Raw genomic sequence first — 21990 nt, 5'->3', positions numbered from 1 at the left:
ATAAAACTAAATTATTGATTTTTGACTGCGTCGGTATTTCAGACAGTGTGACACGGAACGCCATATTGTGACTGGTCTATTCTTGGTCTACTCTTATGTCCCATTTGTTTTTATATTGTATTCTGGTTTTAATATTGATTATATTAATGATATCATTTGTGTTTCATACAACTAAAAGTACTGAATTGGTTGAGGTTATTCATTAATATATGTTATGTGTTCATATGCAATAATCCTTTGCTGTCATCAATGAAACAACGCTTGCTTGAAATTCTGTGGTACATACAATTTATTTCTAACTACCTATACCGTAAGATTATAAGTTTTAATTACACATAGTTATCACACGTGGTTGTACAGCGTACTTGGAAATGGTATATCGAGATTCGAACACAGTTGTTGGCCATAGATTTTCTTCTTGGAACGTAAAAGCTTACAAATAAATGATTTTGATTTGTTACATTTTGAGTTTTTCTTCTTGTGCGATAAGCTGATTCTTTATTTTTTGCAAAAGCTCTTTTTTAACAGAGTCTGGCACGAGCGTTCTCGCTTTGGTCGTGACCACAGAGAGTAGCTTATCGTAAGTGATGTCGTGACCATGTTCTTTTATTAATTCCTTGCAGATTAATTTTACTTGATCCCTCCAACCACATTCGACCAAACGGCGACGTAATAATTCTTTCAGCCTAAAATAGAAATAACAATACGGTAAGTTACTGTTTTTCTGTAATCAACTGTTACGATTTTGAAACTGTATTGCCAAATTAAGAAAATAATGCACATTAAAGGAGTCGATTTATCGAATTGATATCCGAATTATCGAGATCGTAACGTAACACCAAAATTGACAATCGATAAAATAGCAAATGCCAAGGTACTTGCCCATCACGATCACCAACCATCACTAGCCTTTGATGCGGAGCAGTTTTCATTACGAATTTTAATTTGATCCGCTTGATCCGATTCGAAAAGTTGAACTTCTTGTCCTCTAATCGCGCTGAGAGCAATCGCTTCGATGAACGCAATACAGTTCACTTCCACGAAAGGTTATGTTGTGTTTTGTCTTGTCTTTCAGCCTCATAACCTAATTTCGTCCTATACCGGTTGCAGGTCGTGTAATGACCAAACATGATCGAGGATTATAGTCAGATTCTCTGAATTGACTCTTCTTCGATACCCTATTATCGATTTTTGTATGCAAACGTAAGATTCTACAAACAACACGTTTTTCAGTCGTAAGTTGACCTTTAATTATGAAAAATTCGGTTCCGACAACTTTCAAAATGTAACTATAATTGAAGATCTTGGCATAGAAACCGGGTAAGTTCAGATTTTAACAATTGTTTATTTCTTACCTCAAACAATCAGTGATATATAAAAATACGTAAAACTTTGACGAGAAGTACAAGTTTATCGATAAATGAACTTGCCCAGTTTTTGCACCAAGATTTTCTGTCTATTTAAAGTAGTAAGCAATGAACATTTAAGTTTATTTTATGGAACGAAATCAACAACAACCTTGTTAAAGTGGATCTATTTTTTAGGAAATGGTTTCTGTAAGGGTGATTAATTATATTCCATTTAGGAGACTAGTAGCTGTCTCTGGTCTATCAAATGCACGTATTTGTTCTCGTTACTACCCGGAGTCTAATGTTCCGCAAAACGCATCCTACTGCACAAGAAAGTCGCTTGCAAAGACTGAACCGGTCGAGCAAGAGAGTAGGCTTCAAGTTGGATTAGCGGAAGTAGGTAAATTTCATGTGGTTATCCCATCATACGAGTCATCGAATAATCCGTATTTTTCAATGTCATTTGTTTTTCAGTTAAAGAGAACACAAAATCTATTGGATATTTAGGCGTAATAATCGGTGGCATAGGAATAACAGGTTTAATGTTTTACGCGATTTTCAACGAACTATTCTCCAGTAAAAGTCCAAATAACGTTTACAGTAAAGCGCTGGAGCGCTGCAAGAAAGAACCTAAAGTGATAGATGCTCTCGGAGAACCGATAAGAGGTTACGGGGAGGAGAATCGGCGTAGACGTAACCACGTTAGGTAGGCTTCGTATGTCGCTCTATTCGCGCAACGTTCAAACGCATAATTTTTACAGTCACGCTACCTTCGTGAAAGACGGAGTACGGCATATGAGAATGCAATTCTACGTGCAAGGCATAAGGAGACGCGGCACAGTGACATTAGAAGTACAAGAAGTAAGTAATTGCAGGATGTATGCGCGTATATGGACCGTGGAGTCGTCTAACGCGTTCAAATTGATTGCAGAACGAATCAGGCGATTATGTGTACAGATACTTATACGTACTAATAGACGACATCATGCAAACTACTATAAAAATAGAAGATAACAGAAACGATTATAAGAGCCACGTCATCGACACGGACTTTGATATAAATTAATATTTTCAACTCGTTCGAGTAGTAAGTTTGATATATTGTATACAGGTGTGCTCGCAGGCAGCGACTTGCAGCATTTAATATGAATATTCTTTTGCGAATAAAACCGTAATGCTCGTTGAACAGAACGTGTATTGTTTAATAGTCACGACTAATTATATGCCCAATAAACGGTGCGGTCGGTTTCCCCGAAGGATATGAGTAACAGTTTTTCTCTTTAAAGCGAGCGACTTTTGAAATAGTTGTGTTTCATAAATTCGTGGAAGGAAAGTTGACGCCATGGTTTCGATGAAAGTATGCTTTTTCCGGAAAGTCTGTAATCCAAGCCGAATGAGTCAACTCGGGGTCAGATTATACTAGGCAGGTCAGACGCTGAGGGGGTATAAACGCTAGATACACAAAAAACAGGATAAACAAATTTTGACGGCAGAATTTGGTTACCCTGTTTTTTTTTATCTAGCGTTTATACGCCCTCAGCGTCTGATCTGCCTATTATAATTTGACCCTTAATCGTCGCGCGACAGACATTCTTTCTGCGGTAATCTCGCAAGATTAAATTCCGAAGGCGGGGAACTCGATGGAACATCTGCCCACGTAAAAAATTGCAGGCGACGTTGGTCGTTAGCAATCGCCTAAAAATTAACCGAAGGTTGAGCTCGGAACGCGAGCCGCGTCGCGTCGCATTATTGCGGATGCCAGTAGCTAGCGGTCTGACAGTCGCTCGTCCACTTGCGAGCAGATCGACGGAACGCGTGGTCTCGATCGGTTCGCGGTCGTGCTTAAAATGCCTCGTGATATCATCGCCGGTTAGTCTGTATAATTGGTGTCAGTCTTTCTTTTTTCGTGCTCGAACAAGGCACGATAAAATAGATCGCCGGTCCCGCGAAAGCGATTCGAAATTGCCTGGTGATCGTCGGCGCGGACGATCAAGGAAATCGTTTCGAAGCGTCAATTTTTTGCGCGGATTGAATCGATGGTCTAACTACACTGGATGCCCTTGATCGGACGATTATTGCCGCGGGATTCAGGTTTTCTCGAGAGTACGCCAAGTTGAGAGCGATCGGGCGACATCCGACGAAGCATAATCGACCAAGATACATGCTCCGGACGATACTGGAAGAGCGAACTGTAACGCGCGCCGAGATGAACGCGAGCACGTGCGAATGGCAGACGCAGACCACGGACGCGCGGACTTAAAACGGTGACGTCGCGTCGCTTCGCCTCGCGTCGGGTAAAAACACCTGTGGAAAACGGCCACCGTTTTAATAGTAAATCGTCGCATCGCCGAACCAAACAGACCGAGCCAAAATGGGCAAGTGTTGTTCCTTCTTCTCGCGATTCAGAGCGGTCTTCAAACCCCAAACCGATGCAACGGATGGTTCTTCGAGGTCGACCTGCACCAAACCCGAGTGCTTGCCACGTCCACCCACCTCAGTGGCTTCAGGTAATCTTCTCTTATAATTATAATAATAATTTATCATATATACATGGACTGCGGATTTTATGCATTTACGAAAAAAGATTTAATATTTAATGAAATAGTTAAAGGAAGAAAGAAATTTCTATCAGGCTCCTGTGATTTGCAATCGGTGCAAACATTTTTGCATAAAGATTCGCAGTCTATACATAACTAATGCTAATCGAAAGATTCGGTTTTGAGAAAAATTTACAAACTTTCGACGCGGCCAAAATTAATAGAACTTGCTTCCGTTGAGCTGGTTACTCGAGCTCGATCACCGATAAATATGTATAATCCATAATAGAACGACTATATAGCTATAGTCAATTTATATCTTACACGATTTCGACGGTGGTGGTGTTCGTTGATAAAATGTATATAAGGAACAGCCGATTTCACAGTTCACGAAGCAAAGCAACCAGATAAACTTTACTTTATTTGACGTCGATATGGATATTACAAGAAGACTAATAAAAATACGATAAGTCGAACACTTTCATCCTCGCCTCCACTCTCTTCACCTGGCTGTCCGACGCGCCTTCAACGCGATTGACCCGTGGCCGAAGAAGGTTAACTGGACATTTCTTAAGTAAATGATAACACGAAGGGGGACCGATGGAAACTGTAGGGTCAACGATGTCAGATCTACTATAAACTATGTATATCGTTACAGAGACAACTCTAGCTCGCGCTAGCTTACTCTTCCGACTCTGGTACCGTGCTGTGGGGTCAACATCCTCTGCAGGGAATAGTTCGATTCGGGATGCAATTATCCATGAATTTTCGCGTTATTCGTTTTCTTCGCAGTTTTCGTATGCATGCACGATGCACGCGAATGCACCAATTAGGCATTAGACAACACGGTGGAAATGGAAGGTCCAGAGAGAGGAGAAAGAGAGAGAGAGAGATCTAACCGGAGAATCTAGGTCTTTGTGTCGCACGTCGCAGCTAAAATTTCACGGACCCCGAGGCACTCTAAAGCGATATCATGAGAATGGAATGTTTCATTAAGATGCTTCTATTAATACACGGTTTACAGTATTCGCGTTGGTAGCGGTCCGGCAATGAGGTAAAGTTTTTCGAAATTTCCAGCGCGAACGAGTCGGTTTTGTTCTTGCCGTTGCGCTGCGCACCGAGTCGCGATAACACCTATTTTAAGAAGCCCCGTGCTCGATGCTCGTTCCACTCGAAACGTGTTTCCGATCATATTTTCCCGAAGCGTTTACGCAGCGTACCGAATTGCCGCGTTCGCGCTCTTCTAGTCGATGATGTCATCGCGCACCATCGCCCAAGTATAACATTTCATTAATTTGTTAAAGGCGCGGCGATCCTCCTCGAACGTGACTTTCCACTTTCAACGTCCTCGCGATCCTGGCCGTGTCAACACGGACGACTCGCGCGACATTCTTCTCGTTCGCGTTTCCGGTCTCGAGCCTGAGCGAGCCTCGAGGCAAGGCCGTTTCGAGAAAATGGTTTCCGAGCGAACCAACTGGTTCCGTGGATCGTAATTAAGAGCAAACAAAAATCGCGCGAATAGCGCGCCTCGGCCGTTGCTCAAAGATTTGCTCGATGGTACTTCACCAAGGAAAATAAACTCGGGCCCGCGGCCAGATGGGAAATCTCAGGTTCTGGCGCCTCGCGTTCGCGAACGATCGTTCTCGTTTCCTCGTAAACGTGCTTATGCTCTAAACGGTCCCCTTGTTTTAGATGCTATATCGATCTCTTGCCGACGCCCGGTACCGATCGCCGACGACACCCGTTCGCGAGAAGAAGACAATTACGATTACAATTACGATCCCGACGGGTATTTATACGCCTCCCGGTAGGTGAATCGTCATGAATGAAAGTGTTGAACGCGCGAGGAAGAGGTACCCTGACCGTCGTGAAACATTACGTCACCCCTTATTACGCAAGGCCGAGTTCTATTATTCAAGCATCTCCCGAAATTCCAAGCAGGACGCGCTCGCGGTTTTACGTCCTCCATCGATCGAGCGATCGCGCGATATTCGCGGATAACGTCGAAGCGGCAGGATTCGCTATTAACTCGCGAACACTGCAATTTGTCACAAGATAGCTATCTCGCGAGTTCCGTGTTTGTTGGAGGCGCGCGATCTGCCGGTGTTTCGCGCGCGACACGCCAACAACACCTCGCATCGGTAATCTCCGATGCTAATTTTATGCGACTGCCGCTGTTGTTCGCGGGCTGTTTGTTCGCGCCTGTTGCGCTGTTTGCGCCGTCTATCCGTGCGATTCGCGAGGCGACGCGAACCTTTGCGAAATTCGTCGCGCGTGCCTCCGAAGGAGCGCTTGGCGCCGCAGAGTGGGCGATTTCTAGGAAATAGTAATTGCGATTAATAATGCATAACCAACAGAGCTTCTTATCCAGCTTCAAGCAAATTTCACGTTGCTCTCGAAAAGGATGAAAAAATCGTCGAGATGGTATCGTTGCCATCGACTTCCGGGGCTCGATTGCCCCGGCTGATGAAGACTGAATGCCCTCGAGAACGGTAGTAGTTAGTGTTCCTTCTCGAGAATTTTTATAATTGATTATTTCTCGAGAAATTTTATAATTGATTATTTCTCATTTCTCGGGAAATTTAAATGTAGGAAAATTCTTATAAATCTCATTTATTTTATAACATATTTTCGGAAATGAATTTTTAGTTAAATCAAATTGCATATTACTAATCAATTGCGTAAGCATATCTACAGGCAGGATATCAATGCCTACGTATGCATGTTTGCAATGTGAAAATTTATAATAATTGTTGAGATTGTTCAGATTGTAAATTTTCATTTTATCAACTCACTAAAAGTGAATTTATAAGACACTGTTTATCGCTCAAAGGATTTAGTCTCCCCTGTAATTCATCAGATGTAATGCAATTAATGATGGACTATTATACGCAGAAAAAAGAAGAATTAATATAAAAAATAGAAACACTAAAATTAAACAACAAAAAATTCAGCATATCAATTGATGAATAGACGAGTGTAAACAATAAAAGATATATGGATCTGCATATGTATTACAGTAGCAAGGAATCTACCAATCTAGGGTTAATACCAATTCGTGGAAGCTGTACAGCTGAAAAAACTTTAGAACTACTTAATGTAAAACTAAATTCTTTTAGTCTTTCACTACAAGAGAAGATCTTAGTAGAGAAGATTCGACGTTATTAAATTCTGAAGGTGCTCTTAAATTCTTATTTAAAACTTTAGAGAAACTGAATACTGAATTGAGCAATGAGTTTCTTGTTGTTATTAAAGAAGAAATATCTAAAAGAAGAGACAAGATTGTTGTATCCCTTATGAAATGTCTGCATCATCCAGAATCTCTGCAAAAAGATTCAGAAGATACATTTTTTTATTTAACATCCAAGGCAGATATATATAAAATGGCAAAGCAAATTCTAAGCAAACTTTTCGGAAAATATAACAATGATTCTTATGAAAATAGTGAAAAACTGTCAGATTCTCAGAATGATGAACTATCACTGGAAAAACAGTTAGAATTAGAAATTGCAGATAGCCTTCAAGAATTTAGTATCGATAGTTTAGCGGCAGAAGAAAATAAATTCCGGACTCTAACAAAGGAATTCCAAATTTTTGAGTCCACTGGAAAAAAGACACCCAATCTTCAGCAACTTTTGGATGTTCTGTATACGATAAAGCCAACATCCACACAAAATGAAAGAAATTTTTCTACGGCTACAGATTTTACAAAAGAAAGAAGTAGATTGTCTGATTCTACATTAGACGTATTATGCTTCTTAAGAAGTCATTTCAAACCAAAAGCGTAATGTTTCACTTTATAAAAGTTTGGTTTTAAATAAATAAATTTATCGGTTATATTTAGCGTCTATTTTTTTTTACAGTTATGTACATATTGAACAGGATTAAAAACAGAGTTAAAGTTTTTTGCCGTTTCGATAAATATTATTAACGATATTCCAAATATTATAAGTTTCCAAATATTTTTTTATTTTATTGAAAATTCTCGAGAATTGTCGAGAATTTTCGAGAAATATAGTCTTATTTCTCATTTCGCGAGAAATGAAAAGTGTTGAGAAATCAGGAACACTAGCAGTAGTATATCGAATATTAATACCGGACTATTTGCGCTGACGAAACTACCACCGCGCGTCATCGATCGTTACGGATAATCTGGATTCGCGAACGCTCGTGCGTGCACGTACACTTATTGTTGGATCCGATGCCGATCCCCGAGACAATACCCGTGGGCGAGTTTGTTTTATAATTTCTAGATGCTGGCCGACCGACCAAATCGCCGAAACACCGTTTTGCACCGGTTTCGCTCGAAACCGGTTGAAGCGATCGAACCGCTGCTGGTACTTTGCATCGTTAACGTTTGACACGATATTTATTACATAATTAGCCGGCCGGTCGACTATCGCGCCCCTAATTACGCGATCGATCAATATTTACCGCTGATCGAGCCAGCGGAATGTTGCAGTCGCGTTAATGGATTTCCGCAGCGAAGGGTGGCCACCACGATACACGAGCTCTAATCCGGAGTCATTTGAAATTTAGGCCAATTAGAAATAAAAAATTCCAACCGATCCGGTAGATACGTTTAGCGTCGAAGTAACGTAATCGATCGGTTGTCCGGAAGAAGGATGCGTGTTTCTCGCTTATCCGTTCGGCGATCGGATGCGTCGTTAACGCCGTTGCGCAAATGTTTTACCCGATAAGTCGAACCGTGATTCTTTGCACGCGGAATGAATCTCTGAACGCAGGAATGAAATCGGGTGACAGTCGAGGCGAGGAAGACCTCGTTCCGAGTTTATGCGAGCATCGATCGTGATCCCAGCATCGGCCGTGACGTCTTCGACCTTTGTACCGTTGCGGCGCGGCATTCAATTTTACTTGGATCGACAGATCTATTTTCGACACGTTCATAATTCGATTTTGCTTATTTGACCAGAAGCCAAAATCATCTCCGCTCGTTCCTCGAAACGTTGATGGATCAAATCGTTCCGTACATGGAGAAGAATCGATCGGCTGTTCTCGGATTTTTCTAGATCGAGCCTCGATAAAAACTCGACGGATCCATTCCGAGCGACCATAAATCGAGCAATTATTTCATCCAGAATCGGTGGGCTTGTCACTGATTCGCGGTAACGACTCTGTCAACGAAAGGACTCGCGATTGCTGGTTCGGTCAGCCTCCGCGACTTTCCATCCAGAAGCCGATCGAGCGCAGCGTAACGGCTACGAGGAATCGGCGTCTCCGCGAAGCAAATGACTCGTTTCGCGTCGGTAAATAAATTACAAGGAGTAATTGACAGAATGAAAAGTAGGCGACACCTACTGATACCAAAGTCATCGATGACACCATGTATGGCCGCGTTCGCCGATGCAGAAACGACCTTCGGGGCTCTCCTAGAACGCAGCAACCCACCCGACACGCTGCAACGCGTTGCGTCGCGTTTCCCAAGCCCTACCCTCGACGCAAGACGCAAGACGCGAGACGCAACACCCAAGACGCCCGCCGTCCATCGTCCGACACGACGACGCGTTTCCTTCCTCTTCGCCTCGAGTCAAAGAGCTGCGATTTGTCAGAGTGATTTCGCGGAACTGCTGCTCGATCGGCTAAAAGACTTCGACGCGACTGTCATCGATGGACTCAGTCTTTCGTTCGTTTTCAAGGGACGAGTTCTTCTCCTCCGATCCTCGAAGAATGTTTTATAGATTTTACGACCGCTACCGGCCTTTCAACGATGCTGGTCGCTTCAGGCCGTTTCCGTACCGGTTCTACTGTGAGTGTTCTCTTTAATCTTCGTCTCGGCGAATAATTATTTAGTTGCGAAAATCCGCTTTTTGTTCCATCTATACGGGAAGAGATCCGTAAAGCGTTCTCATTACATGTATACTGTTTTGGTAAGGCCGATTATTTTCTGTCGGATATTGGTCCCGACGGGAACCGGAAACAGTGCGTTTTTAAATAATTTTTTCCGGCAATTTGACAGGCGCCGCGTCGAAAAACTCGCAGCGGTGTCGCGCAAACGCTTCGTTAGGATTGAAATTCTGCTGTGTTTAGGGGAGGATTTCGATGTTCCTGTGCTGACGATCGCGGACGTGGATCCGTGCCTAGCGGAGAACGGAGAGAACCACCGGACATCGAGATACGATTTGATGGCAAGGCAAGATGACAAGGCCCGGCTGGTCGTCAGACGCGGACAACCGTTCTACCTGCACCTCACTCTGTCCAGAGACTATGATCCGAACATCGACGGCATGTCGTTGGTGTTTACCGTGGACGATGTCGAGAAGCCGCAGTATGGCCACGGAACTCTGGTCGCGACGCCCGTCCTCTATCCTGGAGAGGTTTCCGAGGGATCCTGGCAGGCGACCATCGACGCGATTCAATCGAGTTTTCTTCGTTTGAAGGCAAGCTTCGTCGCTTCTTGTCGCGTCGTCGCGAGTAACTCACGCCGCTCTCGTGTCCTCAGATCGTTCCGGATGCCAACGCCATCATAGGGAAATGGAAGATGGAGATCGACACCAAGAACAGGAACTTGGACGGAGCAGTCAGTTACTCGATGCGACACCCGTTTTACCTGATCTTCAATCCGTGGTCCGAAGGTAACGAAACGATCGAGAATGTTTTGGCAACGGGCCATTTTTCTCGAATAACGAAAGATATACGTGGACAGTCCGTTATGAAGGATACACGCTCGTCCCGGCTAATCGTAAGGTCGCGCCGCAACGTTTCAGAGGACGTGGTCTACCTGGAAGACGAAGATCAGCGGCAGGAGTATGTGCTGGCCGAGGACGGGCTGATATGGCGCGGAAGTTACAATCGCTTGCGACCAACGGTGTGGAAGTATTCGCAGTTCGAGCGAGACATATTGGACTGCGCGTTGCATCTGATGACTCGAGTTGGGAAAGTTCGAATCAACGGCAGGAGCGATCCCGTGGTGATATCCCGCGTATTGTCCGCGAGCGTGCGTATACCGAGAATAACTTTTATCCCGGGAATCTTTGTCGGTTCTCCGACGCGAGAACGCTTTCGTCGCTTCTCTATCGCTTCCATCGCTTTTCTCCTTCCAGGTGAATTCTCCGGACGACAGCGGAGCGGTGATGGGTAATTGGTCGGACGATTTCGGGGGCGGCACGCCGCCCACCAAATGGCTCGGCTCTCAGAAGATCCTGCAGCAATACTACAAGACGAAGAAGCCGGTCAAGTACGGACAGTGCTGGGTGTTTGCGGGTGTTCTAGCCACCGTCTGCCGCACCCTCGGTCTGCCCTGCCGCGTGGTGACCAATTACTCGAGCGCCCACGACACCCAGAGCAGCCTGACCGTCGACTACTTCGTGGACGCCGAGGGCAGCGTGATGGAGGAGCTGAACAGCGACTCGATATGGCGAGTAGCGAAGCCTGTTGTGTCCCCTGCGATTTCCTGCGAGAACGCGAACCTATTTTTGTCTTTGGTTTCATTCTCATCCGCAGGAACTTCCACGTGTGGAACGAGGTTTGGATGAAGCGATTGGATTTGTCGCCGGACTGTTCCGGCTGGCAGGCGATCGATGCGACTCCTCAGGAGCTAAGCGAGGACGCGTACCGTTGCGGTCCGGCCTCCGTCGCTGCCGTGAAGAAGGGCGAGGTCCTTCGCCCTTACGACAACGCTTTTCTGTTCGCCGAAGTCAACGCGGACAAAGTGTTTTGGCGGTACAACGGACCAACGCAGCCCTTGAAGCTGATTCGAAAGGACGAGCTCGGGTGAGCTTCGAGAATCGGTTCCCAATCGATACCATCACCTCGGATTCCTCCATCTCTAACTCATTCTTCGTTTCCACGTTATTTTCAGCATCGGGCAATTTATCAGTACCAAGGCGGTCGGAAAGTGGGCCAGGGAGGACATCACTTACACCTACAAATATCCCGAAAGTAAGCCCTCGTATCTTCCTCTGACTTCGCGTTTGCCGAACTTTCTCCGAAAAGTTTGTCCGCATCAGCGAGGCCTTACTGTTGCCGGATCGAACGCTAACGAGGCAACCTCTCTTTTCGCAGGATCGGACGAGGAGCGGGCTGCCATGCTAAGGGCGCTCCGTCAAAGTCAATCGTTGTTCAGCCGCTACTACCTCAACGAAGAGTTTAACGACATCATGTTCCATTTCGAGCTTCGCGACGATATCGTGATCGGACAACCGTTCAGGTACTCTTCTTCTTCTTCTTTAAATTATAATTGCTTCGGAGAAACATTCCTATTTGAATGGAAAAATCTTAATTAATTCTTGATTCTTAATGAAACATACAACACAACTTACTTGATATGCTTAATAGGTTGAAAATAATAAAACAGTATTATAAAATTCTTCTAATGTTTTTACTGTTTTAAATTACATATATTCCTGTAATAACAGCTAGACCAGAGAGATGGAAAGAATCTAGATGAATCTCGCTTTACTTTTTCAGCGTGGTGTTGCTGATCAAGAATAGAAGCGATTCGACCGAGTACCGGATCTCGGTGATCTTGAGGGTCGAGACGGTGCTGTACACTGGTCGAGTCGGCGATCCGGTCAAGAGATTGAACATCGATCGTCTGGTGAGACCGGGAGTCCTCGAAGAGGTGCGGCTGGACGTGTCCTGGGAAGAGTACGGTCTCCGATTGATGAACCAGTGCGCGTTCAACATCGCCTGTTTGGCGACCGTCAAGGACACGAATTTCGAGTACTTTGCCCAGGATGATTTCCGCGTGAGGAAACCCGACATTAAAATCATAGTGAGTACATGGAATACGCTGCTTGTGTGCTGGTGTTGCGAAGCGGAAACGAAAATCTGGTCGCGTTTGCAGATCGAGGACGAGCCGCGAGTCGGCGAAACCTTGAACGCCAGGGCCAAATTCAAGAATCCGTTGCCGATACCGCTGAAGAAGTGCCGGTTCCTGATCGAAGGACCCGGCTTGGACGAGCAGCTGAAGCTGAAGCTGTCGGAGCCGGTGGAAGTGGACGCCGACGCCGAGTGTTCGTTCTCCATGGTTCCGAAGTTCGAGGGCCGCGCCACGATCGCCGCGAAATTCTACTCGAAGGAGCTCGAGGACGTCGACGGTTTCGTCAACTTCATGGTGAAACCGGCGGCACCTGTCGCGAACGGCGACTAACGACCTAAACGGCTAAACGTTCCCCGAATGTACCTGCGCTTTTCTACGACGTATTTTCGCAAGTCAAACGAGAGATGACCGTTAACCCCTTCGTTACGAGCGCATACTATAGTCGGAATCGTCACGACGATCTGTCTATACGAGCGCCGACTATAGTCGGCAACCGCGCGACGACTATAGTCGGTAAAAGGATTCTGCTGTACCTGTAGAGCTCTTTTGATGCGTTATGTAACACTTAAAAAAGTGTACACACAAGAGAATGCCAAGGTGGCGTTGAAAGACGTAAGTGCGAACACCGAAGACTACCTGACATGCAATTTGCACACTTTTCGAGCGCGGTGCCCGACTGCCGTAACGAAAGGGTTAAGAACGATCTCCGTGTTCATAGTATTTATTTCTGTTACTCTATACTCTGTACGCAATAAAGTATGCTCGCGAGGTGGCCGGCAAGCGCGAGTTCGTTTTCCGTTTTCATTTTTCGTCCGATGTCGACGTCGAGACGACGCGACGGACGGGAGACTCGAAAATCGGCGCGGCGGAAGCAACGGATCGGACGGGCATACCGGTTCGAAACAGGCTTTTGCGTCGAGCCAGTAAAAAAATTGAATCGGCAGTGAGCTAACCGTGCAGATAGCTACCGACTACAGAATGCACGGTGAACGCTGAACGGTGCAATATTAACGAGCGGCAATCGAGGACGAGTATTCCGAATAAGAAGAGGACGAACCCAAAGAGAGGAGAAGACGGAGACAGAGACAGAGACGACGAGACTTCGCGAGTCGTGCATCACCATCCGGGAAACGAAGGAAGAAGCAGGAGGCCCGAACGAAAACGAGAGCAACGAGTCCGAAAATTGTTTGAATGTTCGTCTCGTCCCGATGTCGGAGACGCCGAGCATCGTTCTATCGTCTTGTGGTATGCGCGCTCTCGGCTCGGAATCACTTACGGACAAGGTAATATTTTTGTAGCGGTTTCTCGTCTCGATTACGAGGGATTCGAGGGGAAGGGAACGTAACGATAAGCTGGTAGCAAGTGAAGACGAATACGAGGATCGTATAAGGAAGAAGAAAAATGGTAAACGAAAGGTCAGAGCCGAACGAGGGGCAGGGGAACGGTGGGCGAACAGGGAGAGGAACAGAGAGGGAGAGAGAGCGCGAGAGGAAGAACGATACAGAAGATAGCAGTGAGATATGTCTAAATACATAACCGTGACACGTGATGGACGTGTTGCGGCCCCTGTCTACAGGGGTCTCGGACGAGAGCCCACGGGGCCTACGGGGCCCGTACCAATCTCCATTTGGATCCACGGGATTCTGGACTCGGCACCCTGCTACGCGCTATGCATCAACACCCAAGATCCATCCCATTATACCTCATCAAAATAACAAACACGCCTTCCATGCTAAACTAACATTCTTTTGTTCCCATCGAATCCCAGGATCCATCGGAATCACCGCGAACAGCGCGTCAGTGACGTATATGTTTTCGTGTAGAGTGTAGCCGGTGGCCATAGGGGGTCCCGTAGCCCCGCGATCCGAGAACAATCCGACAACAATCCGAAAAGATATCGTGAAATATTGTCCAATGGCGGGAGGTCGATCGGCCGACCCAGCTTCCCGAAACTTCTTTACCCGAGATTTCCGTTTCGTTCCTTTTCGCGCGGCCCTACGATTCTTCGTCGTTCATTTTCGGTTCAATTCGGTTTCGAATTTTTGTTTCTTTTTTTTTTTCATTTTTCATCGTAGTTGGTTTCGTCCGTTTCCAAGTCGTGCTCTCCGAGATCGGAAGGAACCGACAGGAGCAGGAAAGCGGTTTCATCCCTTAAACCTGCATCTCGGTTTTCAACCGCGTCTCTAGATGGCAGCACCACCATCGAATGTACGCTACCGTTCGCAAAGATTCATAAACTCCGACTCCTTCGACATGTATGAAAGAGACGGTTGTTTCGATCAGACAATACTGATCTAATCGTTCTTACCGCTTCTATTTCACGTTGAGACGCATCGTCGACATCGAACGATGAAAAGGATAGTCGACGCCGCCTCGTGTACCCGCAGTTTTCTATATTTAGTGGACCGCGGCTGTTATGCAATTTTCGGAAAAAAGGGTTGATGCAATTTGAAACAATAAACGGATTAAAAGAATTTAAGAAAACCACTGATGTCTTTTATTTTGCACAATGATGCGCAGAGTAATAATTGGAATTGCTTGGAAAGAAAATGTCTCAGGACGATTAGTTTTAACCTATTTACTTCCGCCCACGAAATATCTGTACCAAGACTGCCAATTGCATCTTGTGTTTTTTTCGACAGTCGATGCCGCGTTGTGTACGCGCAGTTTTCTATATTTAGTGGACCGTGGGTTTTGTACAATTTTTCGGAAAAATGAATTGGTGCAATTTAAAACAATAAACGGATTGAGAGAATTTAAGAAAACCACTGATGTCTTGCAGTTTGTGCAGACAATTTTTATTTTGCACATTGATGCGCAGAGTAATAATTGGAATTGCTTGGAAAGAAAATGTCTCAGGGCGATTAGTTTTAACCTATTTACTTCCGCCCACGAAATATCTGTATCAAGACTGCCAATTACATCTTGTGTTTTTTTCGACAGTCGATGCCGCGTTGTGTACGCGCAGTTTTCTATATTTAGGGGACCGCGGGTTTTATACAATTTTTCGGAAAAATGAATTGGTGCAATTTAAAACAATAAACGGTTTGAAAGAATTTAAGAAGACCATTGATGTCTTGCAGTTCGTGCAATTTTTATTTTGCACAGTGATGCGCAGAGTAATAATTGGAATTTCTTGGAAACAAAATGTCTCAGGACGATTAGTTTTAACCTACTCACTGCCGCCCACGAAATATCTGTACCAAGACAACGGACTCCATCTCGTGTTCTTTTCATTCCCCAATTTCTGTACATGTAATTTTATTGCTATATCTGCAACTAAATATTATTAGTAGATTACGGATCTTTATGCAAAATCAAATATTTGCATCGATTGCAAGACACAGGAGCGAAATAAAAATTTCTTTCTTTTTCTAATTATTTTATTAAGCTGAAACCAATACGCTGGTGCCCTTAAATTTTTTTGAATGTGTCCACTGCTTTAAATTGTGCTTACCCATTTTTGTCATGCATGCATAAAATCCGCAGTCCAATTATTAGATTTTGTGAAATTCCAGGTTTCCTTAAAAATAAAATCTTGGCGCCCAGGGCAAGACGCTCTAAATTTGCCCGGCAGTGAACGGGTTAAGGTGTTTTCGTTCTAGGCCGTTAAACTGCAAGCGCTTTTGTAAATGCAACGGAATATAGGGGAAAGGAGACACAGTCGATGCACGAACGGTCCACCGACGCGACAGCCGAATAATTTAGGTTCTACGATACGGTTCGCACGACGATGGAGCGGAAGTAAAGAGCTCGTAATTAGATTTCCAGCGTCGAAACGCGTACGAACGGTGGCGTGTATCGCGACTCGATCGCTATGAGCGTAATAAAGAGATTACGTCGGTTTCTCGTGTTTCATCGAATCACGGATGATCGATGCTCCTAAAATGGGCGGGTGGGAAAGATTGAGAGCGTAGCGAGGGAAGATAAACGTAGGTGACAAACGAGCATCTACGAATTCGTTGCTCGCTGCGGGCGATCTCGATCTCGATCTCCGTCGCGTTAGGAGGGAGTGGCTTCGATAACGCGACCCATTGTAGTTTTCGTTCCACGCTTTTCGATTTCCATTCTCCGCGCGGAGAAGTCGTTCTCCGGTTGAAACCGGAAACGACGATGCTGGTATCGCGGTGCTCGTGAAAATCGAGCTCTTGTCGACGGAACGCGTAAATTTGTAAGCAAGGGACCACCGAGTCGGTCGTTCAATTCGCCGCGATATTTCCGCTCTCTGGTTCGATACGGTAACTTACGCACCGCGGATTCTTGGAGTCGGACTTAATTTCATGATTAGAAGCGGTGGGGTGCGGCGCGATGCGGTACGGTCAGGCGTCCGGAAGCGGCGCACATCCAACCGCATGCACGTGTAAGTAATGTTTCCTGTCATCAGGAAAACTCTCTGCAGTAAAAGTCTCGGAATGGTTACGGGCTTCCCTTTTACGTTCCTGGTCCTTTATTTCTCGCGATTCGTCCGCGTAACGGAGAGAGGGAGAGAGAGAGAGAGATAGAAAGAGAGGCGGCCGCTCTAATTCTTGGCATTTATTTTCAACGCGAACGCGAGACTCGCTATTCGCCGCGACGCGCGACGGAACGATAATTAGGAAACGGTGCGGTAGGTACCGCGGGAAGGGGTCGGATCTGCGAGATCCGCCCTCTCGAACAACCGGCTATTCGACGGGCGAACCCGTCACGTCACATCCCTTGACAGTTTACCGTTTGCCTTTCTCTGTTTGCTCGAGGATTCCCCGCTCGGCGAGGTTACGATCTATCCAAACAAGGGCTGAACGATTGGGTAACGAGGAGAAGAAAGGTCATTCGTTCTGTGGGCGAGTTCAGTCCGGCGATCCATCCCCTGGACACACAATGTTCCCGCAGATCGGTCCGAAAGTCTTTTGTGCCTCGCCTCGTCTCGCTTCGCGCAGCTTCCGCGCGAGACGTCAGGTTTTTTTCCGTTTTTGACAGAAGGCGACCCAGAACAGCGTTCGCGATGCGTGTCTGTGTCGCGACCATCTTTCGGTCGAGCAGCAGTTCACGGTGTCGATCGTCGCGTCGATGTCGCATTTCATTTGCATACCGATCGGACCGCCATTGTGCGCCCGAATTCGAATTCGAATCCGAGTCGGAGCTCGAGGCCAACAGTTGCCACCCGGTGGCGTATTTGCTGGAGGATTTGGTCCTCGCGAAGCGACGCGACCGACCACTCCCGCCGCCTACCTTCGGTTAGGGTGGCTGTATTCAGGGTGAGTAGGAGGGATTTCGAAGACGATACCGCACAGGATGGGAAGCGAAAAAAGGGAGCGAGAAATCCCGTGTCTGCCTTATTACGCATGCACCCCGTCCGGCAAAAAGGATTCGTTTGCCGGCCGATCGACGAGAGCCCATCTTCTCGCTTCCCGTGCAATCCTGCCTGCGGCGCAGTGTAAATACACGTGTAGGTACCAGTGTGCAAACGGAGATGCGTGTTGCCACGATCGCCAGCCCAAAACCTAAACGTCTATTTGTCGTATTTTCCACGCGGTACCTACAGAAAAGAAAGTAACATAAATCGTGGTGGCCCTATTCGTTGAGCAAGATCTTTCTCGGACGTTCGCTTCACGATTTCGAAAAACGATACGATGCGTCGAGCTTTTGTAACAGGCTCTACCTACCCGTCGCAAACATAATTATCCGAACGTTCCGAGATTCAGAGACAAGCTTAACGAGCCCATTCATGGCAACTCGAGCATCGAATCCAATGTTTATCATCGCGCCGTACGCGTGCAGTTTCTTTACCGGTGATATCCACTGGAACGAGAGAGGTTTGAACAGCTTTTAAGGTCCGTGCTGGTTTTATTTTCCGCGACTCATTGGCGAGCCGATTAACCGTCCGATAGAACTCGAAACAGTCCCTGCGTTGCTAAACGTCTTTGTGTTTAATTTATCGCTAAACATTCAACCGCGGTACAAGCCAATCTACTCCACACGACATCCACGGCACACTCGATCTCGTATCGACATAATGAAAAAGGTCGTTTAGATGTATAGACGGCGGATTTTGTGCATTTCTAACAAAGATTAGCCCTTTGCACTCGAAGCTATTCTAACTCCAAAACGAAACGTTTCTTCCGACCTAGAATATTTCCCTTCTATATATTTTTTTTTCGTGTTAAAATTTAATAGTGTAAAAAATATTTTGAATAATGATACAGCAATTTTTAGTGGCGCCTTACGATCACCATTCGAGTGCTAAGAGTTAGTAAGCGATAATTAAACAGTAGGAAGATTGAGAAATTTAACCCACTTGCATCATTAGCGTATATATACGCTCAATTTTCCTGGTCACTGTCACCGGAGCGTATATATACGCTCAATTTATGTTTTCTTATAATGCTGAAATATGAAGTTCTTTTACTTGTAGTCATTTTTGTACTCAAATATAATTTTAAAAAAAGTTTGGCGATGAAGGCCATCTTTTCATATTTCCTTATGATGCAAATGGGTTAAGTGCACTTTTAACGTATCCGAATCATTGAGGAAAGGAAGAAATGTCCTTTTAGAATGTTCTTATTTTGCATGAAGATCCGAAGTTGAGGTGTGTAAAATATTCTACGTAAGATGAGATGTCCGGATTCTGCAGTGAAAACAGCTCCGAGCGCAAACGGCTAAATACACGGAATAAATCATCGCATCGAGCTCTATCGGTATCCGCGACGTTTTAATCGCGGGGATAACGGACGGTCGAGCACGAATTCCGTCGACAGTTTCGCGTGCGACGGGACGGGAATGAAATTGTAGAGAAAAATAGAGGAGCGGGCTAAACCGTTCCGAGTAAAACGCGACTCGTTAGCGCGCTTCGTTGTTCGATTTAAGAAAGCTGACGTGCTAAGAGGGAAACGGATACGAGCCGGTCCGCAAAATAGTCCTAAGGACGCGTCGATCTCTAGCTGGTGTAGAGAAAGCACGGGACAAAGGATCGTGACCGATTACGGATGAGCAAATTGGCGTTTAAAGGAGCGCCGCGGCTAACGCGTCAAAGGAATCGCGTGTCATCGTTTTTGCGGAAGGAAATGATATTCGTTTAGGCTGTTCGAGCATCAGAGGAGACGAGGCTACGCGGCGACGCCTCGGGGAAACAGCGGCCATTGTGTCGGCCATCTTTGACCCGCAACTGTTACGTCGCGTGGCGTCGCGTCGCGTCGCGTCGCATCGCCTCGCGTCGCATCGGTGAGCGAAACTCGTGACGCGGCGAAATGACGGGTTGCGGAGAACATTTGGTTGGCGTGGACATCGGTCTTTCTCATTCTGCGTCCGCGTCCGACACAATGGACGCTCGGGATTCTGCAAAAACCGGTAGCCGGAAGACAATCGAACCGCAACGCTATTGGATTCGACGAAAACGGCGAGCCTAACCGGTGCTAATCGGAGCGGAGCGGACCGGAATGGCAGCGGCAGCCGGGCCTATACTAACTCGAAGCCTCGCGTGCTCCTCGTAATCGCTTGTCACCGAAATTGATCCAATTCCCTGACAACGTTATACGACCGCGCTCTCGCCGCATAATTTTCGGCGAATGGGACACGTCTACTTAGGACGTAATTTTCTCTTTTAAGCTCTTCGCTCTTTGTCCGCGCCGAGCGTTCTCGCCGATTTTTAGCCGCGAAATTATCGACGGTTCTCGTTCGGGCTGCCCATCCGTTGCCCGTGTTCCACCGTCGTTTGCCAACTTATCGAACATCCAGTTATCTCTAGCAACTAGCGGGATACAAAAAACCAAAAAGGGGGAAAAAAATGTTTAGCTACGAGGACATCGATCGAAAAAGGGCGGTTCGCTTTGTGGGAAGGTAGGCATCGAAGCAGGCACAGGGACAAAGCAGGCAGCCAGCAGGCAGGCAGGCAGGTCGGTCGGTTTTGTCCCGAGGGAGAAATCGCGGGTTTATATAGCCAGTTGACATCGAAATCCAGTGACGTATCTAATTGGGAGCAGTTTAACGGCGAGGGCGGATCACCAGGATAAGCCGTAAGCCGATGAAGCCGCTGCACGAGATCACCCCAGGCTTATAACTGCCGGGGAATCTTCTCTTCGGACCTCTCTTTTCCAGCTACCCCATGGAAGCGGAGGCAGAAGTAGTAGCAGAAGCAGAAGCAGAAGCAGGCACAGGCTGCTTCTACATATACTCTGCACTCTATACTCTACTATACCAAGAGTATTCCGGACCGTGAGCCGTGATACGACACGCAACCCTCTTGCCGCCCCTTCGGCTAGCATGGCCGATCCCCGCGCACCCCAGCTGCTACCCTCGCCTATCTGCCGGAGAATCCGGCGTAAATAATGCCGATTATCCCCCCGGCAATTGTTTTATCGACCGAGCTGTCCCGCTCGAAGAGAGCAATCTCGAAAGAGGGTGACTCCGTTCCGCGCCTCACCTCCGACCTTTCCCCGGTACCCATTCCACTGACCTTACACAGATTTACGAGTCGGTTCGCGGAGGGTGAAGACTCGCAAAGTAAATTTCTTCCGTCCTCTTCCTCCTCCGTTTGCGACTCGGCGCGAGAAATTTACGAAAAATTCGAGCTCGCGACGCGCGAAGGGGCTCGTTAAACGAAAAACGCTCGAGCCGACCACGACCGAGAGGCCTCGGTCCCGAAGAACGCGTCCGCTCCTTCGAAAGACTCGCCGCTCCTTCCGCCATTTAATGGAATCGATAAAAAAGTATCGCGCCGTAACTCATCTCCCTCGTTCGAAGCGAGACGACCACGAGAGATACGCAGCCATACCTACCCTCTTGGCCGTGGCCGGTTTCGCTGCTATAGATCGCGGGCAAACGAGCGCGTTTATAATTTTTTGGCGGCGCGGGGGCCAAGAGGTAGGCTTCATTTAATAGTTTGTGAGTTGAATAGGCCCTCCCAACGGCTCCGCTTCCTCCGCATCCTCCGCATCCTCCGCGGCCTAATGGAACTCGCAGCCGCCGTTCGCTTTTTGCTCCCCTCTCGCCCACCGTCCTCCCGCTAATTATGAAATTACGTACACAGGAACACGGCGGCTACTCCCTTTCTCTGTCCTCCTCTTCCTCTCGCTCCGTTCCTCGAGCCTCTTGGAGCAATATTTGAGCGCGAATTACACCGATACCCCCATCGTCCTGCTCATTATCCCCTTTCGCCTCGCTCCCACGCGGCTTCCCCCTTGTCCCCGGGACTCATTCGCCGCGAATCGCGAATAGCGGAGACCGAGTAGCGAAACGCGAGGCGTCTTCGCGTTTGCCGTCGTTCGAAGAAACGTTACTCGGTGTTAACGGGGGGCCACCGTTCGAACGATCGTCGTCTCTCAGGACCGTTTCCATTCGAAGGCGTGCC

General features: G+C 46.7%; 3 protein-coding genes across 4 annotated transcripts; 2 read left to right on the top strand and 1 right to left on the bottom strand.

Annotated features, from left to right (window-relative positions):
• Positions 1-261: 261 nt before the first annotated feature.
• E(y)2 (enhancer of yellow 2) lies at positions 262-1009 on the bottom strand. The gene is made up of 2 exons (XM_076801121.1): positions 883-1009; positions 262-686 (listed from the first exon to the last, which is right to left on the bottom strand). Exons 1-2 carry the CDS (start codon positions 930-932, stop codon positions 458-460), a joined length of 279 nt encoding a protein of 92 aa, XP_076657236.1. The 5' UTR covers positions 933-1009; the 3' UTR covers positions 262-457.
• An 87-nt stretch (positions 1010-1096) lies between these two features.
• On the top strand, positions 1097-2540 carry LOC143361588 (mitochondrial import inner membrane translocase subunit Tim21). The gene is made up of 5 exons (XM_076801119.1): positions 1097-1235; positions 1545-1749; positions 1824-2055; positions 2111-2210; positions 2281-2540. The coding sequence occupies exons 2-5, from the start codon at positions 1548-1550 to the stop codon at positions 2413-2415; spliced, it is 669 nt and encodes a 222-aa protein (XP_076657234.1). The 5' UTR covers positions 1097-1235; positions 1545-1547; the 3' UTR covers positions 2416-2540.
• Positions 2541-3109: 569 nt separating this feature from the next.
• Tg (transglutaminase) lies at positions 3110-13454 on the top strand. Of its 2 annotated transcripts, none has more exons than XM_076800506.1 (10): positions 3110-3856; positions 9935-10284; positions 10347-10479; positions 10612-10841; positions 10948-11261; positions 11348-11617; positions 11706-11785; positions 11909-12053; positions 12314-12620; positions 12693-13454. In XM_076800506.1, exons 1-10 carry the CDS (start codon positions 3721-3723, stop codon positions 12996-12998), a joined length of 2271 nt encoding a protein of 756 aa, XP_076656621.1. In that variant the 5' UTR covers positions 3110-3720; the 3' UTR covers positions 12999-13454. The 2 variants fall into 2 exon arrangements, with proteins under 2 accessions (XP_076656621.1, XP_076656619.1); XM_076800504.1 differs by lacking the exon at positions 3110-3856 and adding an exon at positions 9359-9653.
• Positions 13455-21990: the final 8536 nt, after the last annotated feature.

This window comes from Halictus rubicundus, chromosome 15 (assembly GCF_050948215.1).
Source record: "Halictus rubicundus isolate RS-2024b chromosome 15, iyHalRubi1_principal, whole genome shotgun sequence".
Taxonomy (NCBI): Eukaryota; Metazoa; Arthropoda; class Insecta; order Hymenoptera; family Halictidae; genus Halictus; species Halictus rubicundus.
The sequence above is the reverse complement of the archived record's forward strand: the minus strand, read 5'-3'. Positions and strand labels throughout refer to the sequence as shown.

Coding starts and splice junctions, on each gene's coding strand:
- LOC143361588 (XM_076801119.1), top strand. CDS start 1,548: ATGGTTTCTGTAAGGGTGATTAATTATATTCCATTTAGGAGACTAGTA. Junction 1,750..1,823: donor AGTTGGATTAGCGGAAGTAG/GTAAATTTCATG, acceptor TTTGTTTTTCAG/TTAAAGAGAACACAAAATCT. Junction 2,056..2,110: donor CGTAGACGTAACCACGTTAG/GTAGGCTTCGTA, acceptor TAATTTTTACAG/TCACGCTACCTTCGTGAAAG.
- Tg (XM_076800504.1), top strand. CDS start 9,515: ATGGACTCAGTCTTTCGTTCGTTTTCAAGGGACGAGTTCTTCTCCTCC. Junction 11,786..11,908: donor CACCTACAAATATCCCGAAA/GTAAGCCCTCGT, acceptor CTCTTTTCGCAG/GATCGGACGAGGAGCGGGCT. Junction 12,621..12,692: donor AACCCGACATTAAAATCATA/GTGAGTACATGG, acceptor TCGCGTTTGCAG/ATCGAGGACGAGCCGCGAGT.